General features: G+C 36.1%; 1 protein-coding gene across 2 annotated transcripts in view; it reads right to left on the reverse strand.

The window, feature by feature from the left end:
* Window positions 1–6,655: 6,655 nt before the first annotated feature.
* SLC30A5 (solute carrier family 30 member 5) overlaps window positions 6,656–24,681 on the reverse strand; it is a 31,611-nt gene continuing 13,585 nt past the window's right edge. Inside the window, exons 5-16 of one of the 2 annotated variants that reach the window (XM_014855331.3) lie at window positions 21,891–21,978; window positions 19,572–19,659; window positions 18,267–18,343; window positions 17,862–18,032; window positions 17,068–17,356; window positions 16,697–16,905; window positions 15,981–16,138; window positions 14,767–14,896; window positions 11,843–12,044; window positions 10,948–11,174; window positions 8,835–8,963; window positions 6,656–7,966 (exon numbers count right to left, since the gene is read on the reverse strand). In XM_014855331.3, coding sequence (XP_014710817.1) covers window positions 7,796–7,966; window positions 8,835–8,963; window positions 10,948–11,174; window positions 11,843–12,044; window positions 14,767–14,896; window positions 15,981–16,138; window positions 16,697–16,905; window positions 17,068–17,356; window positions 17,862–18,032; window positions 18,267–18,343; window positions 19,572–19,659; window positions 21,891–21,978 — 1,939 coding nt within the window. In that variant the 3' untranslated portion in view covers window positions 6,656–7,795. The remainder of the gene's footprint in view (window positions 7,967–8,834; window positions 8,964–10,947; window positions 11,175–11,842; window positions 12,045–14,766; window positions 14,897–15,980; window positions 16,139–16,696; window positions 16,906–17,067; window positions 17,357–17,861; window positions 18,033–18,266; window positions 18,344–19,571; window positions 19,660–21,890; window positions 21,979–24,681) is intronic. The other variant, XM_070519553.1, reaches the window with a different exon arrangement.

Below are 24,681 nucleotides of genomic sequence, written 5' to 3' on the forward strand. Positions count from 1 at the left end.
GCTGATAATAAATTCACCCCAGTTTTGATTTATAGATTTTTTTCCTGCTTTTTCTCCCCAAGTCCCTCCAGCACATAGTTGTGTATTGTAGTTGTGGGTCCTTCTAGTTGTGGCATGTGGGACGCCGCCTCAGTATGGCCTGATGAGCAGTGCCATGTTTGTGCCCAGGATCTGAACCAGCGAAACCCCAGGCTGCTGAAGCAGAGTGGGTGAACTTAACCACTCGGCCACGGGGCCGATCCCTGATTTATAGATTATTTATGGGTTATGTCAACACAATGTATGCCCTCTCCTCCATAAAGGTCTTTCTAATCTCCCAGGAGAGTTTTCTTCTGCTTCTGAACTCAGAACAGTATTACATTTACCCTTCTCCCAGCCTCTATCTCTTCATTTTTTTTTTGAGGATGATTAGCCCTGAGCTAACTACAGCCAGTCCTCCTCTTTTTGCTGAGGAAGCCTGGCCCTGAGCTAACATCCGTGCCCATCTTCCTCTACTTTATATGTGGGATGCCTACCACAGCATGGCGTGACAAGCAGTGCCATGTCTGCACCCGGGATCCAAACCGGCGAACCCTGGGCCTCCGAGAAGTGGAACGTGCAAACTTAACCGCTGTGCCACCAGGCTGGCCCCTATTTTTTTTTTTGAAAGATTTTATTTTTCCTTTTTCTCCCCAAAGCCCCCTGGTACATAGTCGTGCATTCTCAATTGTGGGTCCTTCTAGTTGTGGCACGTGGGACGCCACTTCAGCATGGCTTGACGAGCAGTGCCATGCCTGCGCCCAGGATTCAAACTGGCGAAACCCTGGGCCACCAAAGTGGAGCGGGCAAACTTGACCGCTTGGCCACGGGGCGAACGCCCCCCTTCATTCTTTTTTACATATTTTTATATGCTCAGTAACTATTGCCTTCCTGTAGAGACAGAGGCCATATCAGACCTCTTTGTGTCATCCACTGTTTTATATATATCAGGTGTCTGTTGACTAAATAGGTGCCTTTAACATTTCCCCTGGATTAATTTAAGACTATTGCCTTGATTTCATAAGACTGCAAGGGATCATCTCATATTCACTGGATCCAGACATCATCATTTTAAGTCAGAAAATAAGCGACTGGCTCTTAGATCACAGCTATGGTGGTGGGTCTGATTCCTAGGCGAGTCGGTGTCCAGCCCACTACATCAATTTGCAGTCTTTCATATTAGGCATTCCTATCCTGCCCCTCTGGAAAAGCGAGGCAACCTCACAATGGGAAACTCTACTTGAAGGAAGGCATTTGAAAAGTGTCAGTCAGTGTAACTTCACCTGTTGCTATTTCAGGGCTAGACAATTAACCAGCATGGTTACCTAACAGGTCTATGCTTAACTTGTAACCTGGTATTCATGTACCCTCAATGCTCTGCTTTCTAACCTTCCTTTCTAATCATAGGCCTACTCATCCCATACTCAAAAGCCACTACGATGCAAAGCTGAACTACTAATAGGTTTGCACAGTTCATTCCAGGTGGAATTAATCCCCTTGCTATCATATTTCCAACCCCACCGGTCCCTTAGGTCTATCAAATGCCACCTCACCTGTGAAGCTGCATCCTCTTCCCTTCAGCTAAAAGTAACCTCCACTTTCTGAATTTTGCCACTCCCTTATGGCAACAAATCTCTCTAAATCTTGAATTATAGTTATTTACATATTTTTATTTGTGAGGAAGATTGGCCCTGAGCTAGCATCTGTTGCCAATCTTCCTCTTTTGGCTTGAGGAAGATTGTTGCTGAGCTAACATCTGTGCCAATCGTCCTCTATTTTATGTGGGATGCCACCACAGTGTGGCTTGACTAGCAGTGCTAGGTCCACCCCCTGGGATCTGGGCCTGCAAACCCTGTGCAGACAAAGCGGAGCATGTGAACTTAACCGCTACGCCACCAGGCCAGCCTGGGTATCTACATCTTGTCTTCCCTACTGTAATAAGCATATTGAAGGCAGGTTTGTGTCTCATTTTTTACCCTAAATAGCAAACTTATAGTAAGAGGCAATGAATATGTTACCTAGTCCAAGTCATCATCCTCTCTCACTTGGGCTTTGGCAAAAACCTTCTAACTTTCCCCTAGATTCCACTTTCATCCTCCCACCCTGATCCCGTGTTACTCTGAAACACATCAGCTCAAGTCAGTCCCTTCCTCAAAGCCCTCCACCGGCTTTCCAAGTCCTCATCACACCATCTGCCTAACCTTGCTCTCACACTGGCGTTCTTGCTCTTCTATCATGCTAAGCACCTCCTCCTAGAAGCCATTTCATTTGATGTTCTCTCAGCCTAGAGTAGTGAATATTAGTAGAATATAGTTTAGGATACTGGATATTGTTTGCCTCCCTACTTAAATCGGGTTCTAAAGTCTTCTTCCATAGGGATCCTCCTTGGCCCTCTCACTCTATCCTCGTATTCTGCTTTACTTAAAAGGGTCAATCCTGGGGCTGGCCCTGTGGCTGAGTGGTTAAGTTCGCATGCTCCGCTGCAGGCAGCCCGGTGTTTCGTTGGTTCGAATCCTGGGCGCAAACATGGCACTGCTCATCAAACCACGCTGAGGCAGCGTCCCACATGCCACAACTGGAAGGATCCACAACGAAGAATATACAACTATGTACTGGGGGGCTTTGGGGAGAAAAAGGAAAAAAAAATAAAATCTTTAAAAAAACCCCAAAGGGTCAATCCTGAAACCAGATTGCCTAGTTTGGAAAGTTGGCTTTACCACTTACTAGATGTATGATTTGGGACAAGTTAGTTAAACTTTTTCTGCCTCAGTTTCTTCATCAGTAAAATGGGGTAATATTGTTTAAAACAGTGCCCATCTGGTACCTGGGAAGAGTTCAATAACTTATTGCTTTTCTTCATAGTACTTATCACAACTTGACACTTTTACACGTTAGTCTGTCTCCTCCACCAGAAAGTAAGCTGCATTAGGGCAAGACTTTGTTTGATTGATGACTTTATCCCTAGTTCCTAGACAGTGTCTTGGTATAAAAGACTTAAATGAATTTTTGTTGAGTATGAATGAATTTATTAAATGTTAAAAAACCCATAAACTATTGAATTATATTATTTTCTTAGACTTTCCATAACTGTGTGAATATTAATACTGATAGGTCTATGTACTGTACTGTTGCAGGAAGAAACCTCCTTGGCCTTTAAATTCAAATGGAAAATAACCATAAAGTGGAACAACATGCACATGAAAAAATCTAGTCCACTATACTGAATTATTGAATTGATCAGTTAAACCAAACTTAATATGTGATAACACCAGAGTACTAGGAGAAAAGATGCACTTAAAGTGCTTACTACAGTACCTAGCACACAGCACCTTCTAAATTAATAATTACTAGCCAACTATAGAAACACTTAAAAAAGAAAATGCGATATAGAAGTTAAATTATAATTAAGAAGATTTTGACAGTTGTATACATCTGTGTAACCACTACCCTGCTCTAGATATGGAATATTTCCATCACTCCAAAAAGATCCTCCCTGTCCCTTTTCAACAAACTCTCTGTCCCCCCGAGGCAACCATGTGGTAGGTAGGACCCCACCAAAGATGCCCTTGCCCTAATTAATGCCCAGAACCTGAGACTGTGAGTATACCCGTTAACGTTACATGGCAAAAGGGACTTTGAAGACCTTGCAATAAGGAGATTATCCTGGATTACCTGAGTGAGTCCAATGCAACCACACGAGTCCTTAAAAGTAGAAGAGGAAGGCAGAAGAGTGGGTCAGAGAAAGATGCAACAGTAGAAGAGGCAGTTGAGACTTGAAGTATGAGGAGCACATGACCCACTGTTGCTGGCTTTGAAGATGGCGGAATGGCACCACAAGTCAAGGAATGCAGGTGGCCTTTATCACCACCTGCTGGGAACACTAGCAAAGAAACAGGGACCTCAGTCCTACAACCACAAGCACTGAATTTTAGCCAACAGCTTGAATTGAGCAAAGAAATGGATTCTCCCCTAGAGCCTCCAGAAAGAAATGCAGCCCTGCAGCATCTTGATTTTAGCCCAGTGAGATCCACACGACTTCTGACCTACAGAATCGTAAATAAGTTTCTGTTAAGCCACTAAGTTTGTGGTAATTTATGACAGCAATAGAAAATTATTATGAACCACCGTCTGTGCTCTGTCACTAGATTAGTCATCTCTGTCCTGGGACTTCATGTGCATGGAATCATACAGTAGGAACTCGTGTCTGGCTTCTTTCACTTAACATAACGTTTTTGAGATTTGCCTATATTGTTTGTAACAATAATTTTTTAAACTGTTGAGTAGTATTCCATTATGAATACACACATCTATTCATCCATTCTCTTGTTGATGGACATTTGGGTTGTTTCTGGTTTGGGGCTATGACAAATACATACATTCTTTTACAAGTCTTTTTGTGGACACATCTTTCCATTTCTCTTGGGTAAATACCCAGGAGTGGAAGTGCTGGGTCACAGGGTAGATGTATCTTTAACTTTAAAAGAACTGTCAAACACTGCTCCAAACTGGCTGCATGATTTTACACTCCTACTAGCACTATGTGAGTTCCAGTTGCTCCATATCCTCACCACTTCACTGAACTGACCACTTAAGCTCTGTGCATTTTATTGTATGCAAAGTATATCTTAATAAAAATATCAGAAAATAAAAAAATGTAACAGAACACTATGTTTGTATATGCACAAAATAAGCAACTTTGAGCATCTGTGTCAGAAATTGTGCCGTGGTTACAAAGAGCAAAACAATTTGATAAAAATTTGATAAAATTTGACTTAAAACGATAAAAAATCTAATTTTATCTTTTTAATTGTATTATACACTACTGTTTACTAGAAAATTTTCCTTCTGAAAAATCACACTAAAAATGAACATTAGTGGTTTTATAATTGAACTCAGTTTGGCATCTATATATAATCTCTTTGTGTACTTAATTTGCATATAAATTAAGGATATAAAAAATACTTGCCTTAAAATGTCTATTTTAAGACATCTGACATTGCTGATGGGAGGGTAAACCGTCACTATTTCTATGGAGTGTAATTTAGCAATATTTTTCAGATTTATAAATGCCCTAAACTCTTTGATTCTGAAATTCTGCTTCTTGGAATTTATTCTACATATTTATTTGCACACATGCAAAATGATGTTTGTACAAGTCTATTCACATTAGCATTGTCTATAATAGCAAAAGATTGGAACCAACTTAAAAAAACCCATCAATAGGATTACTAATGCAGCTGATAAAAATAATGGGGATGCTTTTTAATGTTTCAAGCATGGAATAATTTCTAAGTGGAAAATAATATATATATTTGCTTGTATATTCATAAAATATCTGGAAGGATACACTAGAAACTGACAAGTGTGGTAATGCCTAGAGAGGAGAGCTGTGTGTCTGAGTGAGAGAGAGGGGAGGCTTTTTGTCATTTACTCTCTTGAATTTTGGACCACGTGACCATTAATTAGTAAAAACATGCATCTCTGCATTAATATAGTAGATATTTTAGGGGACAATCATAATCTAAAGTAAAATCGGAATCCTTTAGTTAGAGATATCTACATATAGCTTCATTATTCTTCTGTTTAGAAAAGTTTAAAGATTTATCAATTATTATGTAAAAGGAAGAATAAATGTATATTATAAAGGAGGTAAAGTTTATTCTAAGTGAAGACCACTTATTACCCAAATTGGTAATAAGGGAAAAGAACAGCTGATGAGAAGAGGAAGCGGAGAAGTTAGTAGGTGTGGTAAAGCGCCACCACCACCCTTCTTGGGGCAAATGAACTGTTAAACAGGCTTCTGTTTGGGTATTATTTTGAACTTATTTGTACACTTAACATCTAGTTAATCTCTTAGGATGCTGATTTAAATAGAAAAAGACAAACTAATGAAAGCTACCTTTGAAGTCAGGTTTAAAATAATGTCAATTCCTCAACTTTACTTAGCCCTTTTCAACTTTCATTTTCACATACATTATTCCTTTTGCTCCTCATAACCCTGAGAATTTGAGATTTTATTCATGAGGGAAAAAAAACATACCCAAAGAAGCTGATTTGCCTGAAGTCACATGGTTTAAATGAGCTGGAACCAGCACCCAGGTGCTCTCAATGCTGGAGTCTCCCTACTTTCTTCCTGCACCCCCTTAGCCTGCTGCCCTGCCCTTTCACTCTGAGAGCTCTATCACATTCATTTTTCTGCTGTTCATATGCCTTCTGAGGGAAATGACAATTTTAATAACGATGCAATATTTATTGTACCTATCTACTTAAAAAAAATTTAATGTACAAAAATTGCATTAAATCATCAATATGCAATTATTTCCCCACCACGCAAAAATTTTAATATGTAGATTTTGGACCAGAAAATGTGTAAAGAGAAGACAAGGAATATCAAAATAACTTATAACAAATTTCTAAAACCTCTCACATATTAAAGTTGGCAAGATAAAAATATGATTCACAATACAAGTTTGCCATTGTGGTATAGATAAGAAAATAGTACCCATACTAAAATTAATTCATCCTACTTGTCAAAATTCCTAGTATAAAAATGAAAATATTCAGATGCTTATAAGCAGACAGATATTCAAAAATTTCTTTTGGACAACATTCTTTAGTGTTCATAAAACTGTATATATTATTATATATCTATTTATCATAGTCTTTTCAGAATATACATTCAGTTTAAATTGGAAATGAAAAAGTATAAATTAGATATTACTAGGAAGTAGTTATAAGGTATTTTGATTTCATAGTGCCAAAGTGTTCACGGACAAAATTTACTTATTAAACTTTAAAATAAATACCTATTCTTTGATATTTCTTACATATCTACACGTTCCAGAAATTTAAAAAAATAGTTACATCTATAGACAGAAAATTCAACTCTGAGTGGACAGTTATTTATGATTCTCTCAACGGGCTGCTCCCCACCGGGTGGAGCTAAATGAAAAGACCGAAAGCCTGGCGCAGCTTGGATACCTGCCTGATGCACAACAAGAAATAGAATATTCTACCTTAGAGGAAGAAGACAAGTGATTGAGTAACATGCACACAACTTAGTATAAGCTCTTTACCCTAATAAAGTAATTATTCATTTGCAAATATTACCAAAAGTAAAAAAATTTATTTTACAGAGTGGTTGGTTTTTGTAATACATCAAACACTGTAATGTTATACTTCCCTATTCTCACTGTTTGTCTCATTTCAGTGGTTGAAGTTTCTCCCAAATAATTTAGTTTACATTTAAAGTGGTAATACAGCTTTTACTTAATGGATTTAAATTATAATTAGAAACCAGTTTTATATACAGAAAATCCATAAATATAGAACTTTTATTCCCATTTTATCCTAGGGCTATGCAAAAAATTGACTAAAAATTTTTCTTTTGGGTCTTTGTAATAAACATGTAAATACATTATTTACATTGGAGATGCTTTCTGACAGAAAGTAAACACACAGAAGTAATTTGGGTCTTCACTAGAATCCATCATTATATGCTCATTTTCAAAGATGATGTGCTACATTGTGTTCACTCAAATTTCAAGATTTCTGGTATAATTCAAATAATTATTTTACTTGTACAATTAATGCTTCATTCTGTATTTAAAGGTCCTTTAAGAAAGATTCCTTGATCCAATAGTAAGGAGCTTTAAAATTTTTTTTAAATATGGCAAAAAGTTTCTGTACAATTATTTTCTTCCTTCTGGCAATATTATAAACACTGAGTCCTTTAATCTTCACTGTTTCATACTCCAGCTGTAATTCTCGAGTTCCCTCACATGATGTAAGTACCATCTCTGTAGCATTTCATGGACTCCATTTGTTTTGTCATAGCCAGAACATCATGAAATCCAGTACTCAGGCCAGACATATGCTGAAAGTACGCCTCTTTTTCCACTTGAATTGTTAAATTGTTTACTCCAGCATCTTTAAGTATTCCTGTAACCTGTTATAAAAATCCATACATTTTAGTACATACATCTTAAATAACTGATACCACATTTTTTTTTATAGCTACAGATAGTCAAAGATGTATCCACAAAGTAATGTTTATTACTTAGTTGGTCAAACGTTAGGATGTTTTAGAAGGCCAGTAAATTACTGACCTGACATTCAGAGTAGAAAAGGAAAACAGACATTCCAATTTGCTATGTCTAGAGTAGAGATACAGGACCTATTTTGATCCTTATCTCCAACCATAGCATATACCCTGCCAATTTTGTTTTATTATTATTAATTTAGGGCTATATTTATAATAACCTATTTCTGGATAATCTATTGGGAACCAAGGTAGATCATAAATGAATTTTTTTACATTAACTTAAGCTTGTCCTGTAAATACTAAAACTCTATTTTATTTTTTTATAAAGGTTTTTATTTATTTATTTATTTATTTTTGAGGAAGATTAGCCCTGAGCTAACATCTGCTACCAATCCTCCTCTTTTTGCTAAGGAAGACTGGCCCTGAGCTAACATCCATGCCCATCTTCCTCTATGTGTGGGACGCCTGCCACAGCAGGGCTTGACAAGTGGTGTGTAGGTCTGCACTCGGGATCCGAACCAGTGGATTCCGGGCTGCTGAAGCAGAACATGTGAACTTAACTGCTGTGCCACCAGGCCAGCCTCGACTTGATTTTATTTTCACCATTTTTGGATATAAAACAAATTTAGATGTAAAAAATAAGCTACATTACCCTTTGACAGCTGAAAGATTGATATTTTTGAACAATTAAATCACTGTTGAGCTGTATAACTTATAATGTATGCAATTTTACACATGAACAACCTCAACTGAAATTACAAAAGATTATTACCTGCTGTACTACTCTTTGTTCCAGCACATCGGATGTCACCTGTATATGAATTGTTCCTGCCACAACACTGGCAGAATGACGCCAAAAATGAGGGTCTCGGTATGAAATTAATCCTTCAATTTTCTGTATCTGTCAAGTAAAAGGAAAGGTGATATAAAGGACTTAAAGGCTAATTTACTTAACACAAAGCAATCCTTTTGGTCCAGGAGCCACTATGAAGCTGATTAATGAAAAAAAGATAATAAGGAGAGCCAGAAGTGAGAAAGGAACAGGAGAGGGACAATTAGCTTAAAGTAAAGGTGCCTAAAATATTCTGACCTGGGAGAGATGCCAGGGAGGAAGCTCTCAGTAGGAAGTGAATGGAGGTGACAAGTGTCTTTACACCCAACAGGTGCACACCTATATAAGATGTACTTTGCCTCTCCTAAACACTAGAGATGCTCAACGAACTACATGGTTTCCTTACATTCATGTACACCTTCACATATTGGTTTTTTTTTTCTGCTTTTTCTCCCCAAATCCCCCCAGTACATAGTTGTATATTTTAGTTGTGGGTCCTTCTAGTTGTGGCATGTGGGACGCCACCTCAACATGGCCTCACGAGCAGTGCCATGTCCGCTCCTAGGATCCGAACCAGTGAAACCCTGGGCTGCTGCAGTGGAGCGTGCGAACATAACCACTCGGCCACAGGGCCAGCCCCTTATTTGTTATACAGAGTAAACATACTCAAAAGCTATCTTCCATGTTCAACAAAAGAGGACTGGTTAAATAAATGATAGACAACCCATACAATGTAACACTACAGTGTCATGAAAAACGTATTAGAATAATTATCAACATGACATAATTAAGTGGGGAAAATTTATAAAACAGTTTTTTGCCATTTTTATTTTCAATATATTTTTATACAGAAAAACAACTTTTAAAAGTTGTCTTTCCAGTTGGTGGAATTATATGTGATTTTTTCCCCCTTTTTGTTTTCTGTAATAGACATATATTATTTTTGAAATAAAAAACTTTTTTAGTAGGATGTAGTATTCACTAATTATGAGAAAGTGAGAAAACTTTATGAAAACCGTGGATTAAGATGCTATACCTTAAATATACAAGATGCCAACTTTTCATCAGCAAATCCTAATTACTTATCAATATATGGCAAATCAAAAGCTGAAAAACATTCTATTTTGTATTTGTTTTTTCTATGAACTGTTTATATAACCAATCAATCCTTCTATAAGCCTGTCTTTTTCCTGATTTAAAGGATTATGGATAGTAGCCCTTGCCTGTTTATGTATGCTGCAAACATTTTCTCCTGCTCTGCCTTTTCTACTTCATATTTGTTAACAGGATCTTTTGCCAATGGACAACTGTCAATTGGTCCAATCTGTAGATTTACTCCCTTTCTGGCTTCTGGTTTCACTTCAAGCTTAGTAAAAAGGCTTTCCCTACCTCCGTGACTCTAAAAGTAATATTCTATTTTATCTTAGCACTTTCATAATTTGTCATTTACCTGTTTAAGCCAATGGAAATATATTTTTATACGGTATGGTATAGAGATATAGCTTTTCTTGTTGACCAAACAGAAATATTAGTTAGGTCAACCCTCTCTCACCACTGATGTGAAATGCTATCTTTGCTTTATGCTAAATTCCTAAGTACCTGGGTCTGTTTTTGGACAATCTGTTTTTTTTTAAATCGATTTGGGTGTTTATTCTTGTGCAAGGACAAAACTATCAGTTCTGTTAGTTAATTCTGTAACTTTATAATCACAAAATATGACCTTATTAGTTAATACTGTAAATTTATGTCTTTTTTTATTCTCAAGCATTGTCTTATGTAATACTGGATTATCTATCCGCCCCCAAAACAAAAACAAACAAAACAAATCACCTAATGAGAGGCAACTGCATTGAGAGTTAGATGAAAGAAAAGCACTATCTTCACAATAGTTTCCCATCCAAGAGAATATCTCCATTTATTCAGTCCCTATTTTATATCTTTTAAGTAAAACTGTATTTTCTTCATATCTTGCACATTTCTTGTTAGGTCAACTTACTCAATTTCAAATACTATTTTAAAAGGGAAAAAATAGTGAAGAAATTACACATACTACCTTTTCTAAAGCACTATGTAGTTCTCTTTCGTATTCTGGCGGCAGTCTCAGAAGCAGAACTTGACAGGCATCTTTAATCAGTGGAACCACACTGAGAAATATTAATATGGCAATAAAAAGAGAACAGAGTGGATCAGCAATGAACCATCCAAACTGCTCTATAAGAACTGTGGATACAATCACACCAATACTGCCAAGTGTGTCTGCCAAAACATGTAGAAATACACCTAAAAATAAAATATATAAAAATATTAAAAATTAAAGCACATCTAATTTAGTTCTTTTATCCATTCTACAAATATTACTGGGTACCTACTATGCACCTGGCACTCTCCTTGGGGCTGGTACTTCAAAATGACTAAAACATGGTCACTGACCTCAAGGAATTCATGCATAGTGGTAAAAGGGTAAGGATGTGCGCAACTATAACACAGTATGGTGAGTTTCATGATGGTGTGGTTTGTCTGCGAAGGCTTCCCAGATATCATACATGAGCAAAGTTTTGACATTACCCAAATTACTTATACTAAACAATCAGAATAAATAATTCAATATAAGAAGTGATAAATATCTCCTCCATATTTTTTTTACAGTACAGTACAATCTTCCTGGTTCTTTTGTAGTCAAAGTTCATAACGGCACACTCAGGGTTTCCCTTCCAAGTAATATTTATGCCACTGTCACTATGAAAAGGACTCTACAATTACTATAATCTATTTAAAAATTAATATTTATGAACAAACATAAGCATTTTCTACAGCATGTGACTTCAGACCTTTTTTTAGCCACAGACTGTTTTTCAAAAATAAAACTGTACCATAAGCCCAATATTTAATACAAACAGCGTGAATTCAAACACAGTTGAAAGGTAGGATAATACTTGGCAAGGACTCACCCCTCATGTTAGCATTCATGCCTCTGCCTGCAGATGCGTGGCTGTGACTGTGCCCATGGTCACTGTGTCCATGCATATGGTGTGAATGGCTGTGATCAGACGAGTGACAGCTTCCTTGAGAAGCTCCATGGGTATGGTTGTGGGCATGGCTAAAGGCACAGATACCAATAAGGTTTACTATCAGCCCTCCAACTGAGACTGGCTAGCAAAAGGGAGAAAAGAAAACTTTTAAATTTGTAATTTAAAAAATAAATTTGTTATTTAAAAGTTACTATATAGCTATATGTTTTTCTGTTTACAGTTTTGAAAGTATTCATAGTAAAACCTAAGTTCAATAAGTAAATCCAAGATTTAAAAAAAATGCGAATTTTAGAAGAAACATTTTAACTTTCAAATACCAACGGTGTTGACAAGAAGAGGGATTTGGACTTGCTTTAATTAAGTGATTAAGAATAATATGTACTTGGTTCATGGCTTATAAATAAATAAATGATGCTAAAGTTTTGTGTTATTTATTTAAATAAAGAGTTTGAAAGTACTGCTTACTAGAGCCAAGCATGCACTGTACCTAAAATCTCATTTATATTACGAGGTAAATTTCAACAGTCTGTAAGGCAATGATTATAATTTACCACTAGTGAATTCCAAATAAATATAGTCTTATTGTGTCTTAATATTTCCTGAAGTAGGGCCAGCCCAGTGGTGCAGCGGCCCAAGGTTTGCCGGTTTGGATCCTGGGTGCAGACGTATGCACCGCTTGTCAAGCCATGCTGTGGTAGGCATCCCACATAGAAAGGAGAGAAACGCTGCCATGGATGTTAGCTCAGGGCCAGTCTCCCTCAGCAAAAAGAGGAGGATTGGTGGCAGATATTAGCTCAGGGCTAATCTACCTCAAAAAAAAAAAAATTTCCCAGAGTAAAAAGAGTATAATGGAAAAGCAAACATATAGTGGTAATCTCCCTTTTCTTTTTTTTTAACAAAGAGAATAGAATTATCTTGATCTAATGGTGCTACAATAACACCCCAAAGGATAAACCAAGTTATTTACCCTTGATTATCCTCTCTTACAAAGTAATTTTGAATAGTACTTCAGGGTGTTATTTAATTTACATACATCTACAATTCCTCCTTTAGAGAAATCAATTTGTTTTGTAAAAAGAACATATAAAAATAAAGGGAGACAGATAATTTTGATTAATTTTCCAAGGCAGTAAGACAGGAGATTTACTTTAGTAACACGTATGGAGCTTATTTACTTCTTGCGACTCACACCATTAGTCTGTCAGATTTTAAAATTTCAGTTAGCTGTATGAACTTGAAGATGGTTAATGAATTTTTAATGAAAGCAAATACTGCTTACAGAGACTCCATCACCTCATAAATACTCCTTCTCCCCGACTCAGAAATACTTTAGCTTTATATATTTCATCAGAAAAAAAAAAATAATGTAGAAAGTGACAGCCCCCTATAATTCTACCTCCAAGGGTTAGTCACTCCTAAGAGAATGATGTTATTTTCCATGCACATACTAACACATATACATATACAACTTTTTAAAACAATAATAGGATCATATTAAAATACTGTTTTAGGGCCAGCCCAATGGCATAGCGGTTAAGTTCACATGTTTCACTTTGGTGGCCCAGGGTTCGCCAGTTCAGATCCTGGGTGCAGACCTATGCACCACTTGTCAAGCTGTGCTGTGGCAGGCGTCCCACATACAAAAAGTAGAGGAAGATGGGCACACCTATTAGCTCAGAGCCAGTCTTCCTCAGCGAAAAAAAAGAGGAGGCTTGGCAGCAGATGTTAGCTCAGGGCTAATCTTCCTCAAAAAACAAAAAACCCCAAAATAACAACAACAACAAAATAAATAAAATACGGTTTTGTAATTTTTTTCTTTAGTACATCTTATAAATTGTTTCATGCCAGTATATGCATATATACCTCACTCATTTTAATAGCTGCATAGTATTCTATGAATGACAAATTTATTTAACTAGTCCTTTCATTGGTGAACAATTCGTTTGTTGTTTTTTACCATTATAAACAATGGACCTCTACACACCTGTGCGACTATTTCTGTATTAAATATTAAAGGTCAAAGGCTATGAACATTTAAAATTCAAAATATATTTCCAAACTGTAATCCAAAAACACTTTACTAATATATGCTTCCACCAACAAAACTTGTAACTGCTTTTATTCATTCAACAATTAATTGCTGAGTTCCTACTACAAGCCAGGTGCAAGAATTTAAGAGTTAATGATACACAATTCAGGTCCTGAAGATACTTCCCTTACATCTTTAACTGTGAAAGAATGACAAATTAAACAACAGTTATAACTCAATGTTGCTGAAAGAAGAATGCAGAAGATACGATGGGAATATTGAGAAAGGGCAATCTAACAAACTTTGAGGAGGGAAGACAGGGGTTACGGGAAAATATCCCGCCAGAGGAGCAAAGTCTTGAGGAAGCCTGAAAGGCACAGGTGAGGGAAGGGCATGTCAAATACGAGAAATAGCACGTGTAAAGGTTTAGAGGTACAGGGTGAACACTAAAAGCTGCTATGGCAATAATACAATCTATTGAATAAAGCCCTTAAAATTCTATTTTTCTGATTCTATCTCTAACATTTTGCAAATTTCCTCAGGTATTTAAAAAATACATCTGCAAACAAAAACATTTAAGTGAGAAATAAATCTATATGTTTTGAATGTCATCTAATATTTCAACTACTAAAATATTAGTGAAAAGGACTAATTAATTTCTAACAGCAGTGTAAATGTAAATAGCAAGACAGGAAGTTACGTTGATTTAAATAAAAAATAAAATAAAACCTTCTTAGATCAGTAACTAACTTTAGCATGGACAAAGCTGTATGAGTATGAATAGAAATTCAAATAGGAAAATAAAGAGACTTACTGTTAACATGTGTGTGTCTAATTCTGGAGGATCAATTAATCTAGCCACTGACTCCATAAACACAAAAAATGCTATTACCATTAGAAAAAGTCCATTAATAAATCCAGAGAGAATTTCTATTCGGCCATACCTAAAAACGTAGAATACGTTTTTAGAAGAAAAAGAAAATGACAAGTATTATTAAAGCATAATAATTATTACATTACAACTAAGGAAGCAAGATCAGATTTTCGACTATATAAAATAGTAAGATTAGAACATTTCCAAGATTTTTTTTTTTTTTTTTAAAGATTTTATTTTTTCCTTTTTCTCCCCAAAGCCCCCCAGTACATAGTTGTGTATTCTTCGTTGTGGGTTCTTCTAGTTGTGGCACGTGGGACACTGCCTCAGCGTGGTCTGATGAGCAGTGCCATGTCCGCGCCCAGGATTCGAACTAACGAAACACTGGGCCGCCTGCAGCGGAGCGCGCCAACTTAACCACTCGGCCACGGGGCCAGCCCGAACATTTCCAAGATTTTAACGTCATACTAATGCTGGAAGGTTCTTTCTGTACATATATGTTTACGGAAATTTTACATATTTATCAAAGTCCTTCTTCAATGTTTCTTTTTACACAAAGCCTTTCCTAATTTCTTAGCAAGAAGTTATTTCTCTCTCCTTTAAGCTCTTGATGTGTTCTGTATCTCTGTCACAGCACACAGATTCTGCTTTGTACCAAAATTATTTGTATTTTTTGGCTCATTCATTTTCAAAATATAAACAGTTGAAAATAAGAGCTGAATTTATTAATCTATTTAGAGTAGGTCTTATCAAAATATCTTGGACAAATCAGGGATTCTAGCATTTACTGAATTGAACTATTCACTTAATGCAAGGATATGCTATGCACAGCTACTTTGAATTTTGAATATTCTTTCTAACAGCAGAGGTGTGAATGATCACGCCCATTCCATTGCCTCAAAGAAACACATTAGGCAAAGAGCTGAATATTTAACTGACTTTGCTCCCTATTTATAAGAGGGATTTATCAGGGAGTATAATCTTGAGCTTACTGTCATTTAGTATTTATCAAACGCTTGGTTTATTTTCTCTTATCTACTTCAAATAAAAGAAAAATGAAGCTCTGGAAAATTACTTGTATTAAAATAAAATTTTATTCTTTGCATTTAAGATTTTTCATTGTGCTGTATTACCTCGAGAGTCAGTGTACCTACCCATAAGAGAAAATCCGAGTTGCTTTCCACCTACTCATCAGGGCCGCAAAAAGTCCCATGACCAAGGCAGAGCAGTCGAAGAGCATGTGAAATCCATCTGAGATCAGACCCAGACTATTGGTCAACACGCCATAGAATAATTCCACAAAGGTAAAAAGCTAAAATATGTTTAAAAAAAAAATAGGGGAGGAGTGTGTGGGGAAATACTGTTTCAAGAGAGATTTATCAGAATTTAATCAAAGGATTTTAACCCTTACTTGAAGATATGATTTAACTGCCTCTTTCGTTACTTAACTGACACTTATACAAGAAGCCTCATTTCATATAAACTGTAAGAAACTAAGTCAGATATGTCCAACTTATAAATTAAAAGGAGACAGCTTTATTCACATGTCTATAGAACTCAATAAAACTAAGCTATAAAATGTTAGCAATCTGGTCTGTAGTGAGATCCTATAAAGAACAGATAAAAATCTTTAGAAGCTACTATATTTTCTGATTTGAAATAGCACACTAAACCAACGCTTCTGAAATGCCTCAAAAATTGCTTAAGTAATCTGAATATGATCCTGTAATCTTTCTACTACTTAAAGAAAATGGAATTTTAGCTCATCTCTAATTACCAGAAATTTGGGAATTACTAAAATTATACCAGAACTGTCAAAATTTAAAGATTAAAGCTTTTAAAATATGCCATTAATATTTAAAAATCTTACCAGATTCAAGCACAAGAAGTAAAAGATCTGCCTAGAGTCATTCTCCTCAAGGATTTGTTTTAGTGATTCCTTAATAAACCTAGGAATCGACTGCGAGCTATGTTGAAAAGCATCACCCATGAAGTTATAAAGAGGTGTTCCTTCAGGAGAGTATCCAATTAGGGTACCTTTCTGTCCTCTCTTAGAAGGAGATGATAAGATGTTGGCAGCTAAAAGGAGGGGAAAAAAAAGAATATTACAGAAGTTTAAGCTACCAAAAACCAGCGCAGTATCCGTAAGCGCTAAATGCAAGTATTGAACAAATTCCCAAATTAAGTAAGTGATTTGAACATCAGAATCTATAAGAAATTTGCTAAGGGGAAAATGCTTACACAAAATGAAGAATATAGCGCTCACTACCACTCCTCCAGACAGGACATGTTCAGTGCTCTCCTGATGTGTTGCTTTGTTCATGGCCCGAAGCTGGTCTGTTATTGGATGTGTCCAAAAATTTCCAAAAAGTAGAGCACTAATAAAAATGGGGAAGGATCCATAACGGGCACATTTGGAAACTTCCATTTTGACTGAACAAATGGAATCGACATAGAAATCCAGGATCATGACAAAAAAGATAACCGTTGTAAAAGGCATAATGAGAGAAAACCAAGACTCAACTTTACTCTAGAAATAAAAAAAAAAACAAAACTGTCAATACTATATGTATATAAAGTTCACGTTTTAATTAATTCGTTTTTGTATAAACAAATATTCTCATGATTCAATATGATTCGTAAAATGGCAAAATATAAGAGCTATAAGATATTGGCACATTTTCCCAGTATTCCCCAAAGTATTAAAAAAACAAAAAGCATTATTGCCTAATAATTTTATAAATACTAGGTGAGCCACAATCACTGTGCCTAACACATGGTAGGTATTAAATTCTTTCTTTAACTGGTTCCTTTGGGTCATAGGAATGAGAGGGACATATAAATGTAACAGTACTTGATTTGTATTTTCTATAAACAATCAAATTAACTCAAAAATTTTCAAAAGCTACAAGGAAAAGGAAAGATAATTTAACCCTCTTGCAACCTCAAATTGAAATAAAATACAACATACTGAACTAAAATTCGTAAGTAATAGCAATTCATTTTACTTATTACCAATACATTTCTGCTCTTACCTCAGTTGTCACAGAAAGAACAATGACCCACGGGCACAAGAGAAGCACAGAAACAACATGGGATAAAGCTTGAAGACGTTTGGCTCCACCAACATCTATAGAGAGTTTTCTGGAAGCTGTATGAAAACCAACTTTACAACACAAAGCCAGTACTAGCAACAATACTCCACCCTGTGATTGAAATTAGATAAGTCTCATTAGAAACACACAGTCCAATACTCAACCCTTAAATACATACTTGAAGAAATGGAACTAGTATGTTTTTCCATATCCCAAATTACTCAATTAAATGGCAAAGAGTATTGTAAATCACTGATAATTTATTTTAAATGCACTTCTGCAGTTATAGTTGCTGTAACTTTTCAGAATCTCTTGATCACGTTAGGAGCAAAGACGAGAACATACCTTGTGGTCTGCCACACCTAAGAAGGCAATGGCTGTGTAAAGCATGTGGGTTAGAGCACTGTCATGATGTCCTTCAGCTAATGGACTGGGAGTAAGGGAAAAAATTCCAAATAGTAATTCTTTGAATCCTGAAGTCCTCCTGAAATTTTAGCTACATTATTTTGGGTTGACTATAGACTAGTCTGGGAGCCCCAAACTTGAGTACCCTCAACAATATGTTTCCCCTTAAAAACAAAACAATTTAAAACTTAATTTTGGGACATGATTTATAAATTGGAACAGGCTGTATTCCTTTTGCTGTCTCCAAAACAATTACAACAGTGCCTAAGATACAGTTGTTAAATTTTAGTACTTAACCTCCAAAAGACATATGCATACATACTATCAGTAAGACAAAGAAACAACAGCAAGGAATTTTCTTGGACCACTCCTATCCAATGCCCTTCTAGAATGACAAGTAAAATCAGTCTTAAATCTTTTTCAAAGTCACTGATCACAGAAGCCTCAGCAAAGCAAGAAGCAAGCAAAAGAGGATGGAGTGGAGTCGGGGGAGGGAACAGTTGTATCACAAGCAACCTGGAGTTTTGCAAAGTCATGCCACCCTCTTTCACAGTAACAAAGTAAATTATTATTAAGTAACAGGTTTTAGGGCAGGGAGTATCAGTAACCAGAAGAATCAAAACTAGTGTTCTGAGTTCTGCTAAATGCAGTGGGCAAAGGCACATGGCTAGGAAAGAACACTGCATGTCTGGAGAGGAAAAGGAGTAGACGAATTTGACTGGAAAGTTGGGTATATATAGGAGAAGAGTGAGGGCTGAGCTGGAAATAATTTAAGAGCAAGAGAGTGAATATCGGATTAAGGAATCTGAACTTTTTCTTTCAGGCAAGAAGATGCCAAAGGTTTTTCATTTAATCTCAAAGAGGTTTATATTTAATAATTGCCACTGCCTTCTAAAATGAGCATTTAAATTGCTAAAGTATGAACAAATAAACAGATTGATTTTGTTGAGTGGCAAATCATCCACTGTTTTTTTTTTTTTTAGCACCAGGACATTCTAAAACATTCTTTCATTGCTGCTAAATTTCTGAAAATTTCAGGTGCTGTAGAAGATATTGAGATGCTATAAAATATTTAATTCAGAATGAATTTATTCATTATTTGAATACTGACTTAGAATACCTACATTAATCTATGAAAGTTTCATCTGTGATTGATCAGTTTAATTGTTACCCCTTCTTTTCCCATCTGCCAGTCTTCTATTTTTCTGCCGGACTAAATAATTCCAATCTACTGCAAAAGGATACGGTGTTCAGCCATTTTAGCCATGAGATCATCATTGTCGAAAAGCAATAGGCAGATCACAGCAATAATGAAAAAAGCAGCCCCCCTTGTCTGAAAATGAAGAAAATAATACTAAGGATGGCTTTTTCAAGAGTTGATTTTTAAGACCATGACTATGCAAATATTGAATAAAAAATCTTTTTCAAATAAACATCTAAAGAAAAATAAATCTGACAATAAAATCTTTATACTATACAATACAAATTTATAGTATTAACACTAAGATATAAAAGTAAAGAGCTACAACAGGATATTTTAAGGGCATTTAAGACACATAATGACAACTTCAATTGTCTCCTTGCTAATATGGCTAGGCATGTTACCATGCATAAACTGTTAATGTTTACAGAATTAACCTTCCTAAATGTTACTTTGCTTCTGGTTGAAAAGCCCAAGTAGCTAAAGCATAATTAGTAGGGACTTATATTTTTCAACAACATGCAAACCATGGAGAAGACAATTTACAATAGTATTGATATTCTAGTTAGCACTCTTCTAGGAAAAAAGAACTAAGAGGGCATATTAAGAAAACTAGCAAAGTCATTTCTAGTATCTAGTAAAGATATAAAGCATTTAAAAGCTGATAAATTTTTAAGTCTATGTTCTCATTCCAGGGAAAGAATTTTGAAAAAAGAAAATTATAGAAAGGAAACACTAGCCTAGTTTATGCAAACACTTCAGAATTTTGGGTATAAAAGCCATGTAAACAGCACTTTTATACAATCTATATTTACAAATTTACAGGTAGGATACCAGATACTTTCATTAAATAGAAGTTTAAAACGAAAAGTGAGGATTTCATTCATTAGGTGATTACCACTACATGTGATACATTCTCTGTTATTCTGACAAAAGTCAGTATAAATAAACCACACATTTTAAAATTTCATTATTTTCACTGAATTAGGATATGGCAACATCAACAACACTCAAATACTGAGAATATAATTTAATCTTTTGTTAACAAAGAGTGGCAACTGAGAATTTTGTAGTGCTTCAGAGTCATAACAAAGAAAACAAAATCACTGAGTCGTGGATAGATGCCCAGACTCATTATTGATACTAATGAGAGGACATGCAAGATCTAGACTCTCATTTCTATTATTAGTGCAGCAAAATTTTTGGTTTTTTAATGTTTTAAAGTCATTGATAATTCTTCTGTGAGCTGTCTTTCCCTGTCCTTCGCTCATTTGTTGAAGATCTTAAGTATTTTTCTTACCTGATTTCAGTACGTTTATATTTTAAAATACATGCAAAACTTTTATTTGTGGCAATATTTTATTGTTGTTTGTACAATGATTTCTGTTACATAAAAGTCTGTAAGCATTATGAAGTCAAATGTACTGAGTTTTCCCTTTGTGATTTTTTTTCCATTTCTTTTATGCTCAGAAAGTTCTTCGCTGCCCACAGATAAGTTATCAATCTATATTTTACTCTATGTTTTTACAAATATCCTTTTCTTTAACCACATAACTCTTCAATCCATTTGACATTTATTATGGAGCACTCTACAGGGAGGGGAAAGGCTGAAACAGTGGCATGTGCTTAATACTAAGAATACAATGTGAAATCTACAAGCTGGGTAGTCTCTCTGCTCTCCTTAGCATGTTACTTTGTTCACTTTATTTTTTTCATCTGCCTCCATTCTTAGCCTGAAAGCCCCTTCCAGAACAGGGACTATTATACTTTATTTGTCTTTATTTCTCCTTTTCCCTGTAACTAGGACAATGCACCATGCACAGGAAGCATTTAATTTGGTAAAACAGAAATACTGCAGTCCTAAGAATTTGGAATTGTAGATTGGTGACTCATTTACCAAAAGGGGATAGTACTTAAATTACTTAAGGTGAACAGGGTTGCCTAGTTGGCAAAATGTTGGATAAATGTTCATCAGACTTTACTCATAACAAGTTTTTAGGTATGTTCAAAAAAGAATGAGGCAAGAGAGGGGTTCAGGTACAGCATGAAGGAGATCTTTGTGATAATCACTTCTGCATCTTGATTGCAGTGGTGGTTAGACGAATCTACACACACACACACACACAGTGTATGAAAACTGGTGAAATGTGAATCACGTCTATGGATTGTACCATTGTCAATTTCCTGGTTTTGATAGTATACTTGAGTTGGGTAGGAAGTTACCTTTCCGTATTATTTTAAAACTTAAAATTAGCAGAAAAAGCCCCTGTATTCTTTTAAACACTAAAAGATACTATATACTTTGGATCATATTTTACATGTATACTTTCAATTTTCAAGTAACTAGTAATGGAAAATTCTACCTTTGCTGGTCCTCCTCCAGAACTAGTGAACAAAACACTGAGTAGTGAGATGACAACAATATCACTGTGTTCAAATAGCAGCAAAGTCCTACAAAAATAAACCATTATTATTCATGGAATATATCTGATCTTTATCAGGAAGCATGACATGAATTCAACTAGAGTAAGAGAAAAGAAAATAAATATCTCCCCTTGATTTCATGAAACATTATGAAAAAAATAGGTACAACAGCTTTGAAAACTATTTTGGCATTATCTACCTTAGATAGGCTGAAGCTACAAACACTCAACAATACTACCTGTAGGATTCTATCACACAGATTTCTTGTATACATGTACCAGGAAACACTTCTTTTTTTTTTTTTTTTAAAGATTTTATTTTTTTTCCTTTTTCTCCCCAAAGCCCCCCCAGTACATAGTTGTATATTCTTCGTTGTGGGTCCTTCTAGTTGTGGCATGTGGGACGCTGCCTCAGCGTGGTTTGATGAGCAGTGCCATGTCCGTGCCCGGGATTTGGGCCGCCTGCAGCAGAGCACGCTAACTTAACCACTCGGCCACTTAACCACTCAGCCACGGGGCAAGCCCCAGGAAACACTTCTAAGACTGCTCATACGAGCATTGTTTGCAGTAGGCCCAAACCAGAAACAACCTAAATGCCCACTGATAAGAGAGTAGATAATACAGAGTATATCCATTCAATGGATTATTGTACTGCAGTAAAAGTGAATAAAATTCTAAGAATACTAGAAATACTGAATTGTACACTTTAAAAGTTCTATCAACTGAATGCTTGTCCCCCCAAATTCACATGTTGAACCCAATCCTCACTGTGATGGTATTTGGAGGTGGGGCCTTTGGGACATATTTAGGTCATGAGGGTGGAGCCCTCATGAATGGGATTAGTGTTCTTATAAAAGAGACCTGCCAGAGACCCCTCACCCCTTCCACCACGTGAGGGCATGGCAAAAGGGCACCAGTTTTGGACCAGGAAGAGGGCCCTCACCAGGATGTGAACATGCTGACATGCTGACACCTTGATTTTGGACTTCCCAGCCTCCAGAACTGTGAGAATAAACTTCTGTTTTTTATAAGTCACCCAGTTTATAGTATTTTTGTTATAGTAGCCCAAATGGACTAAGACAGACTGAATTTTATGGTATATCAATTATATTTCAAAAAACTGCCATAAAAATGAAGGCAGCCTGGGGTTCGACGGTTCGGATCCCGGGTGCGGACATGGCACCACTTGGCAAGCCATGCTGTGGTAGGCGTCCCACACGTAAAGTAGAGGAAGATGGGCACGGATGTTAGCTCAGGGCCAGTCTTCCTCAGCAAAAAGAGGAGGATTGGCAGCAGTTTGCTCAGGGCTAATCTTTCTCAAAGAGAAAAAAAAATTTTCATTTTCCCTCTTTACCCAAAAATCTGTAATGATGGAACGCAGCAATAACTTTAGTTCTATTAATATTTGGGAGCTTATAATTTAAGAAAAGAAATATATCAACAGAACAATACTAACCTAAAATAAGAAAGGCTATGAAATACCAAAGGTGTTTCTTTCTTTTTTTTTTTTATTGAGTTATTGATAGGTTACAATCTTGTGAAATTTCAATTGTACATTAATGTTTGTCAGTCATGTTGTAGGTGCACCACTTCACCCTCTGTGCCCACCCCCCACCCCACCTTTCCCCTGGTATCCACTAAACTGTTCTTAGTCCATAATTTTAAATTCCTCATATGAGTGGAGTCATACACAGATTATTTTTCTCTCGCTGGCTTATTTCATATGGCTTAACATAATTCTCTCAAGGTCCATCATGTTATTGCAAATGGAATGATTTTGTTCTGTTTTGCAGCTGAGTAGTATTCCATTGCATATATGTACCACATCTTCTTTATCCATTCGTCTGTTGCTGGACACTTAGGTTGCTGCCACGTCTTGGCTATTGTAAACAGTGCTGCAATAAACATTGGGGTGCATAGGACTTTTGGGATTGCTGACTTCAAGCTCTTTGGATAAATACCCAGTAGTGGGATGGCTGGATCGTATGGTAGTTCTATTTTTAATTTTTTGAGGAATCTCCATACTGTTTTCCATAGTGGCTGCACCAGTTTGCATTCCCACCAGCAGTGTATGAGGGTTCCTTTTTCTCCGCAACCTCTCCAACATTTGTTGCTATTAGTTTTAGATACTTTTGTCATTCTAATGGGTGTAAGGTGATATCTTAGTGTAGTTTTGATTTGCATTTCCCTGATGATCAGCGATGATGAACATCTTTTCATGTGCCTATTGGCCATCAGTATATCTTCTTTGGAGAAATGTCTGTTCATGTCTCCAGCCCATTTTTCGATTGGGTTGTTTGATGTTTTGTTGTTGAGTTGCGAGAGTTCTTTATATATTATGGATATTAAGCCTATGTCAGATATATGACTTGCAAATATTTTTTCCCAGTTAGTGGGTTGTTTTTTTGTTTCAATCCTGTTTTCATTTGCCTTGAAGAAGCTCTTTAATCTGATGAAATCCCATTTGTTTATTCTTTCTATTGTTTCCCTTCTCTGAGAAGGCATGGTGTCCGAAAAGATCCTTTTAATACTGATGTCAAAGAGTGTACTGCCTACGTTTTCTTCCAGAAGCCTTATGGTTTCAGGTCTCACCTTTAGGTCTTTAATCCATTTTGAGTTTATTTTGGTGAATGGTGAAAAAGAATGGTCAATTTTCATTCTTTTACATGTGGCTTTCCAGTTTTCCCAGCACCATTTGTTGAAGAGACTTTCTTTTCTCCATTGTAGGCCC

The sequence above is a fragment of the Equus asinus genome, chromosome 10, assembly GCF_041296235.1.
Source record: "Equus asinus isolate D_3611 breed Donkey chromosome 10, EquAss-T2T_v2, whole genome shotgun sequence".
In the NCBI taxonomy this organism is placed as follows: Eukaryota; Metazoa; Chordata; class Mammalia; order Perissodactyla; family Equidae; genus Equus; species Equus asinus.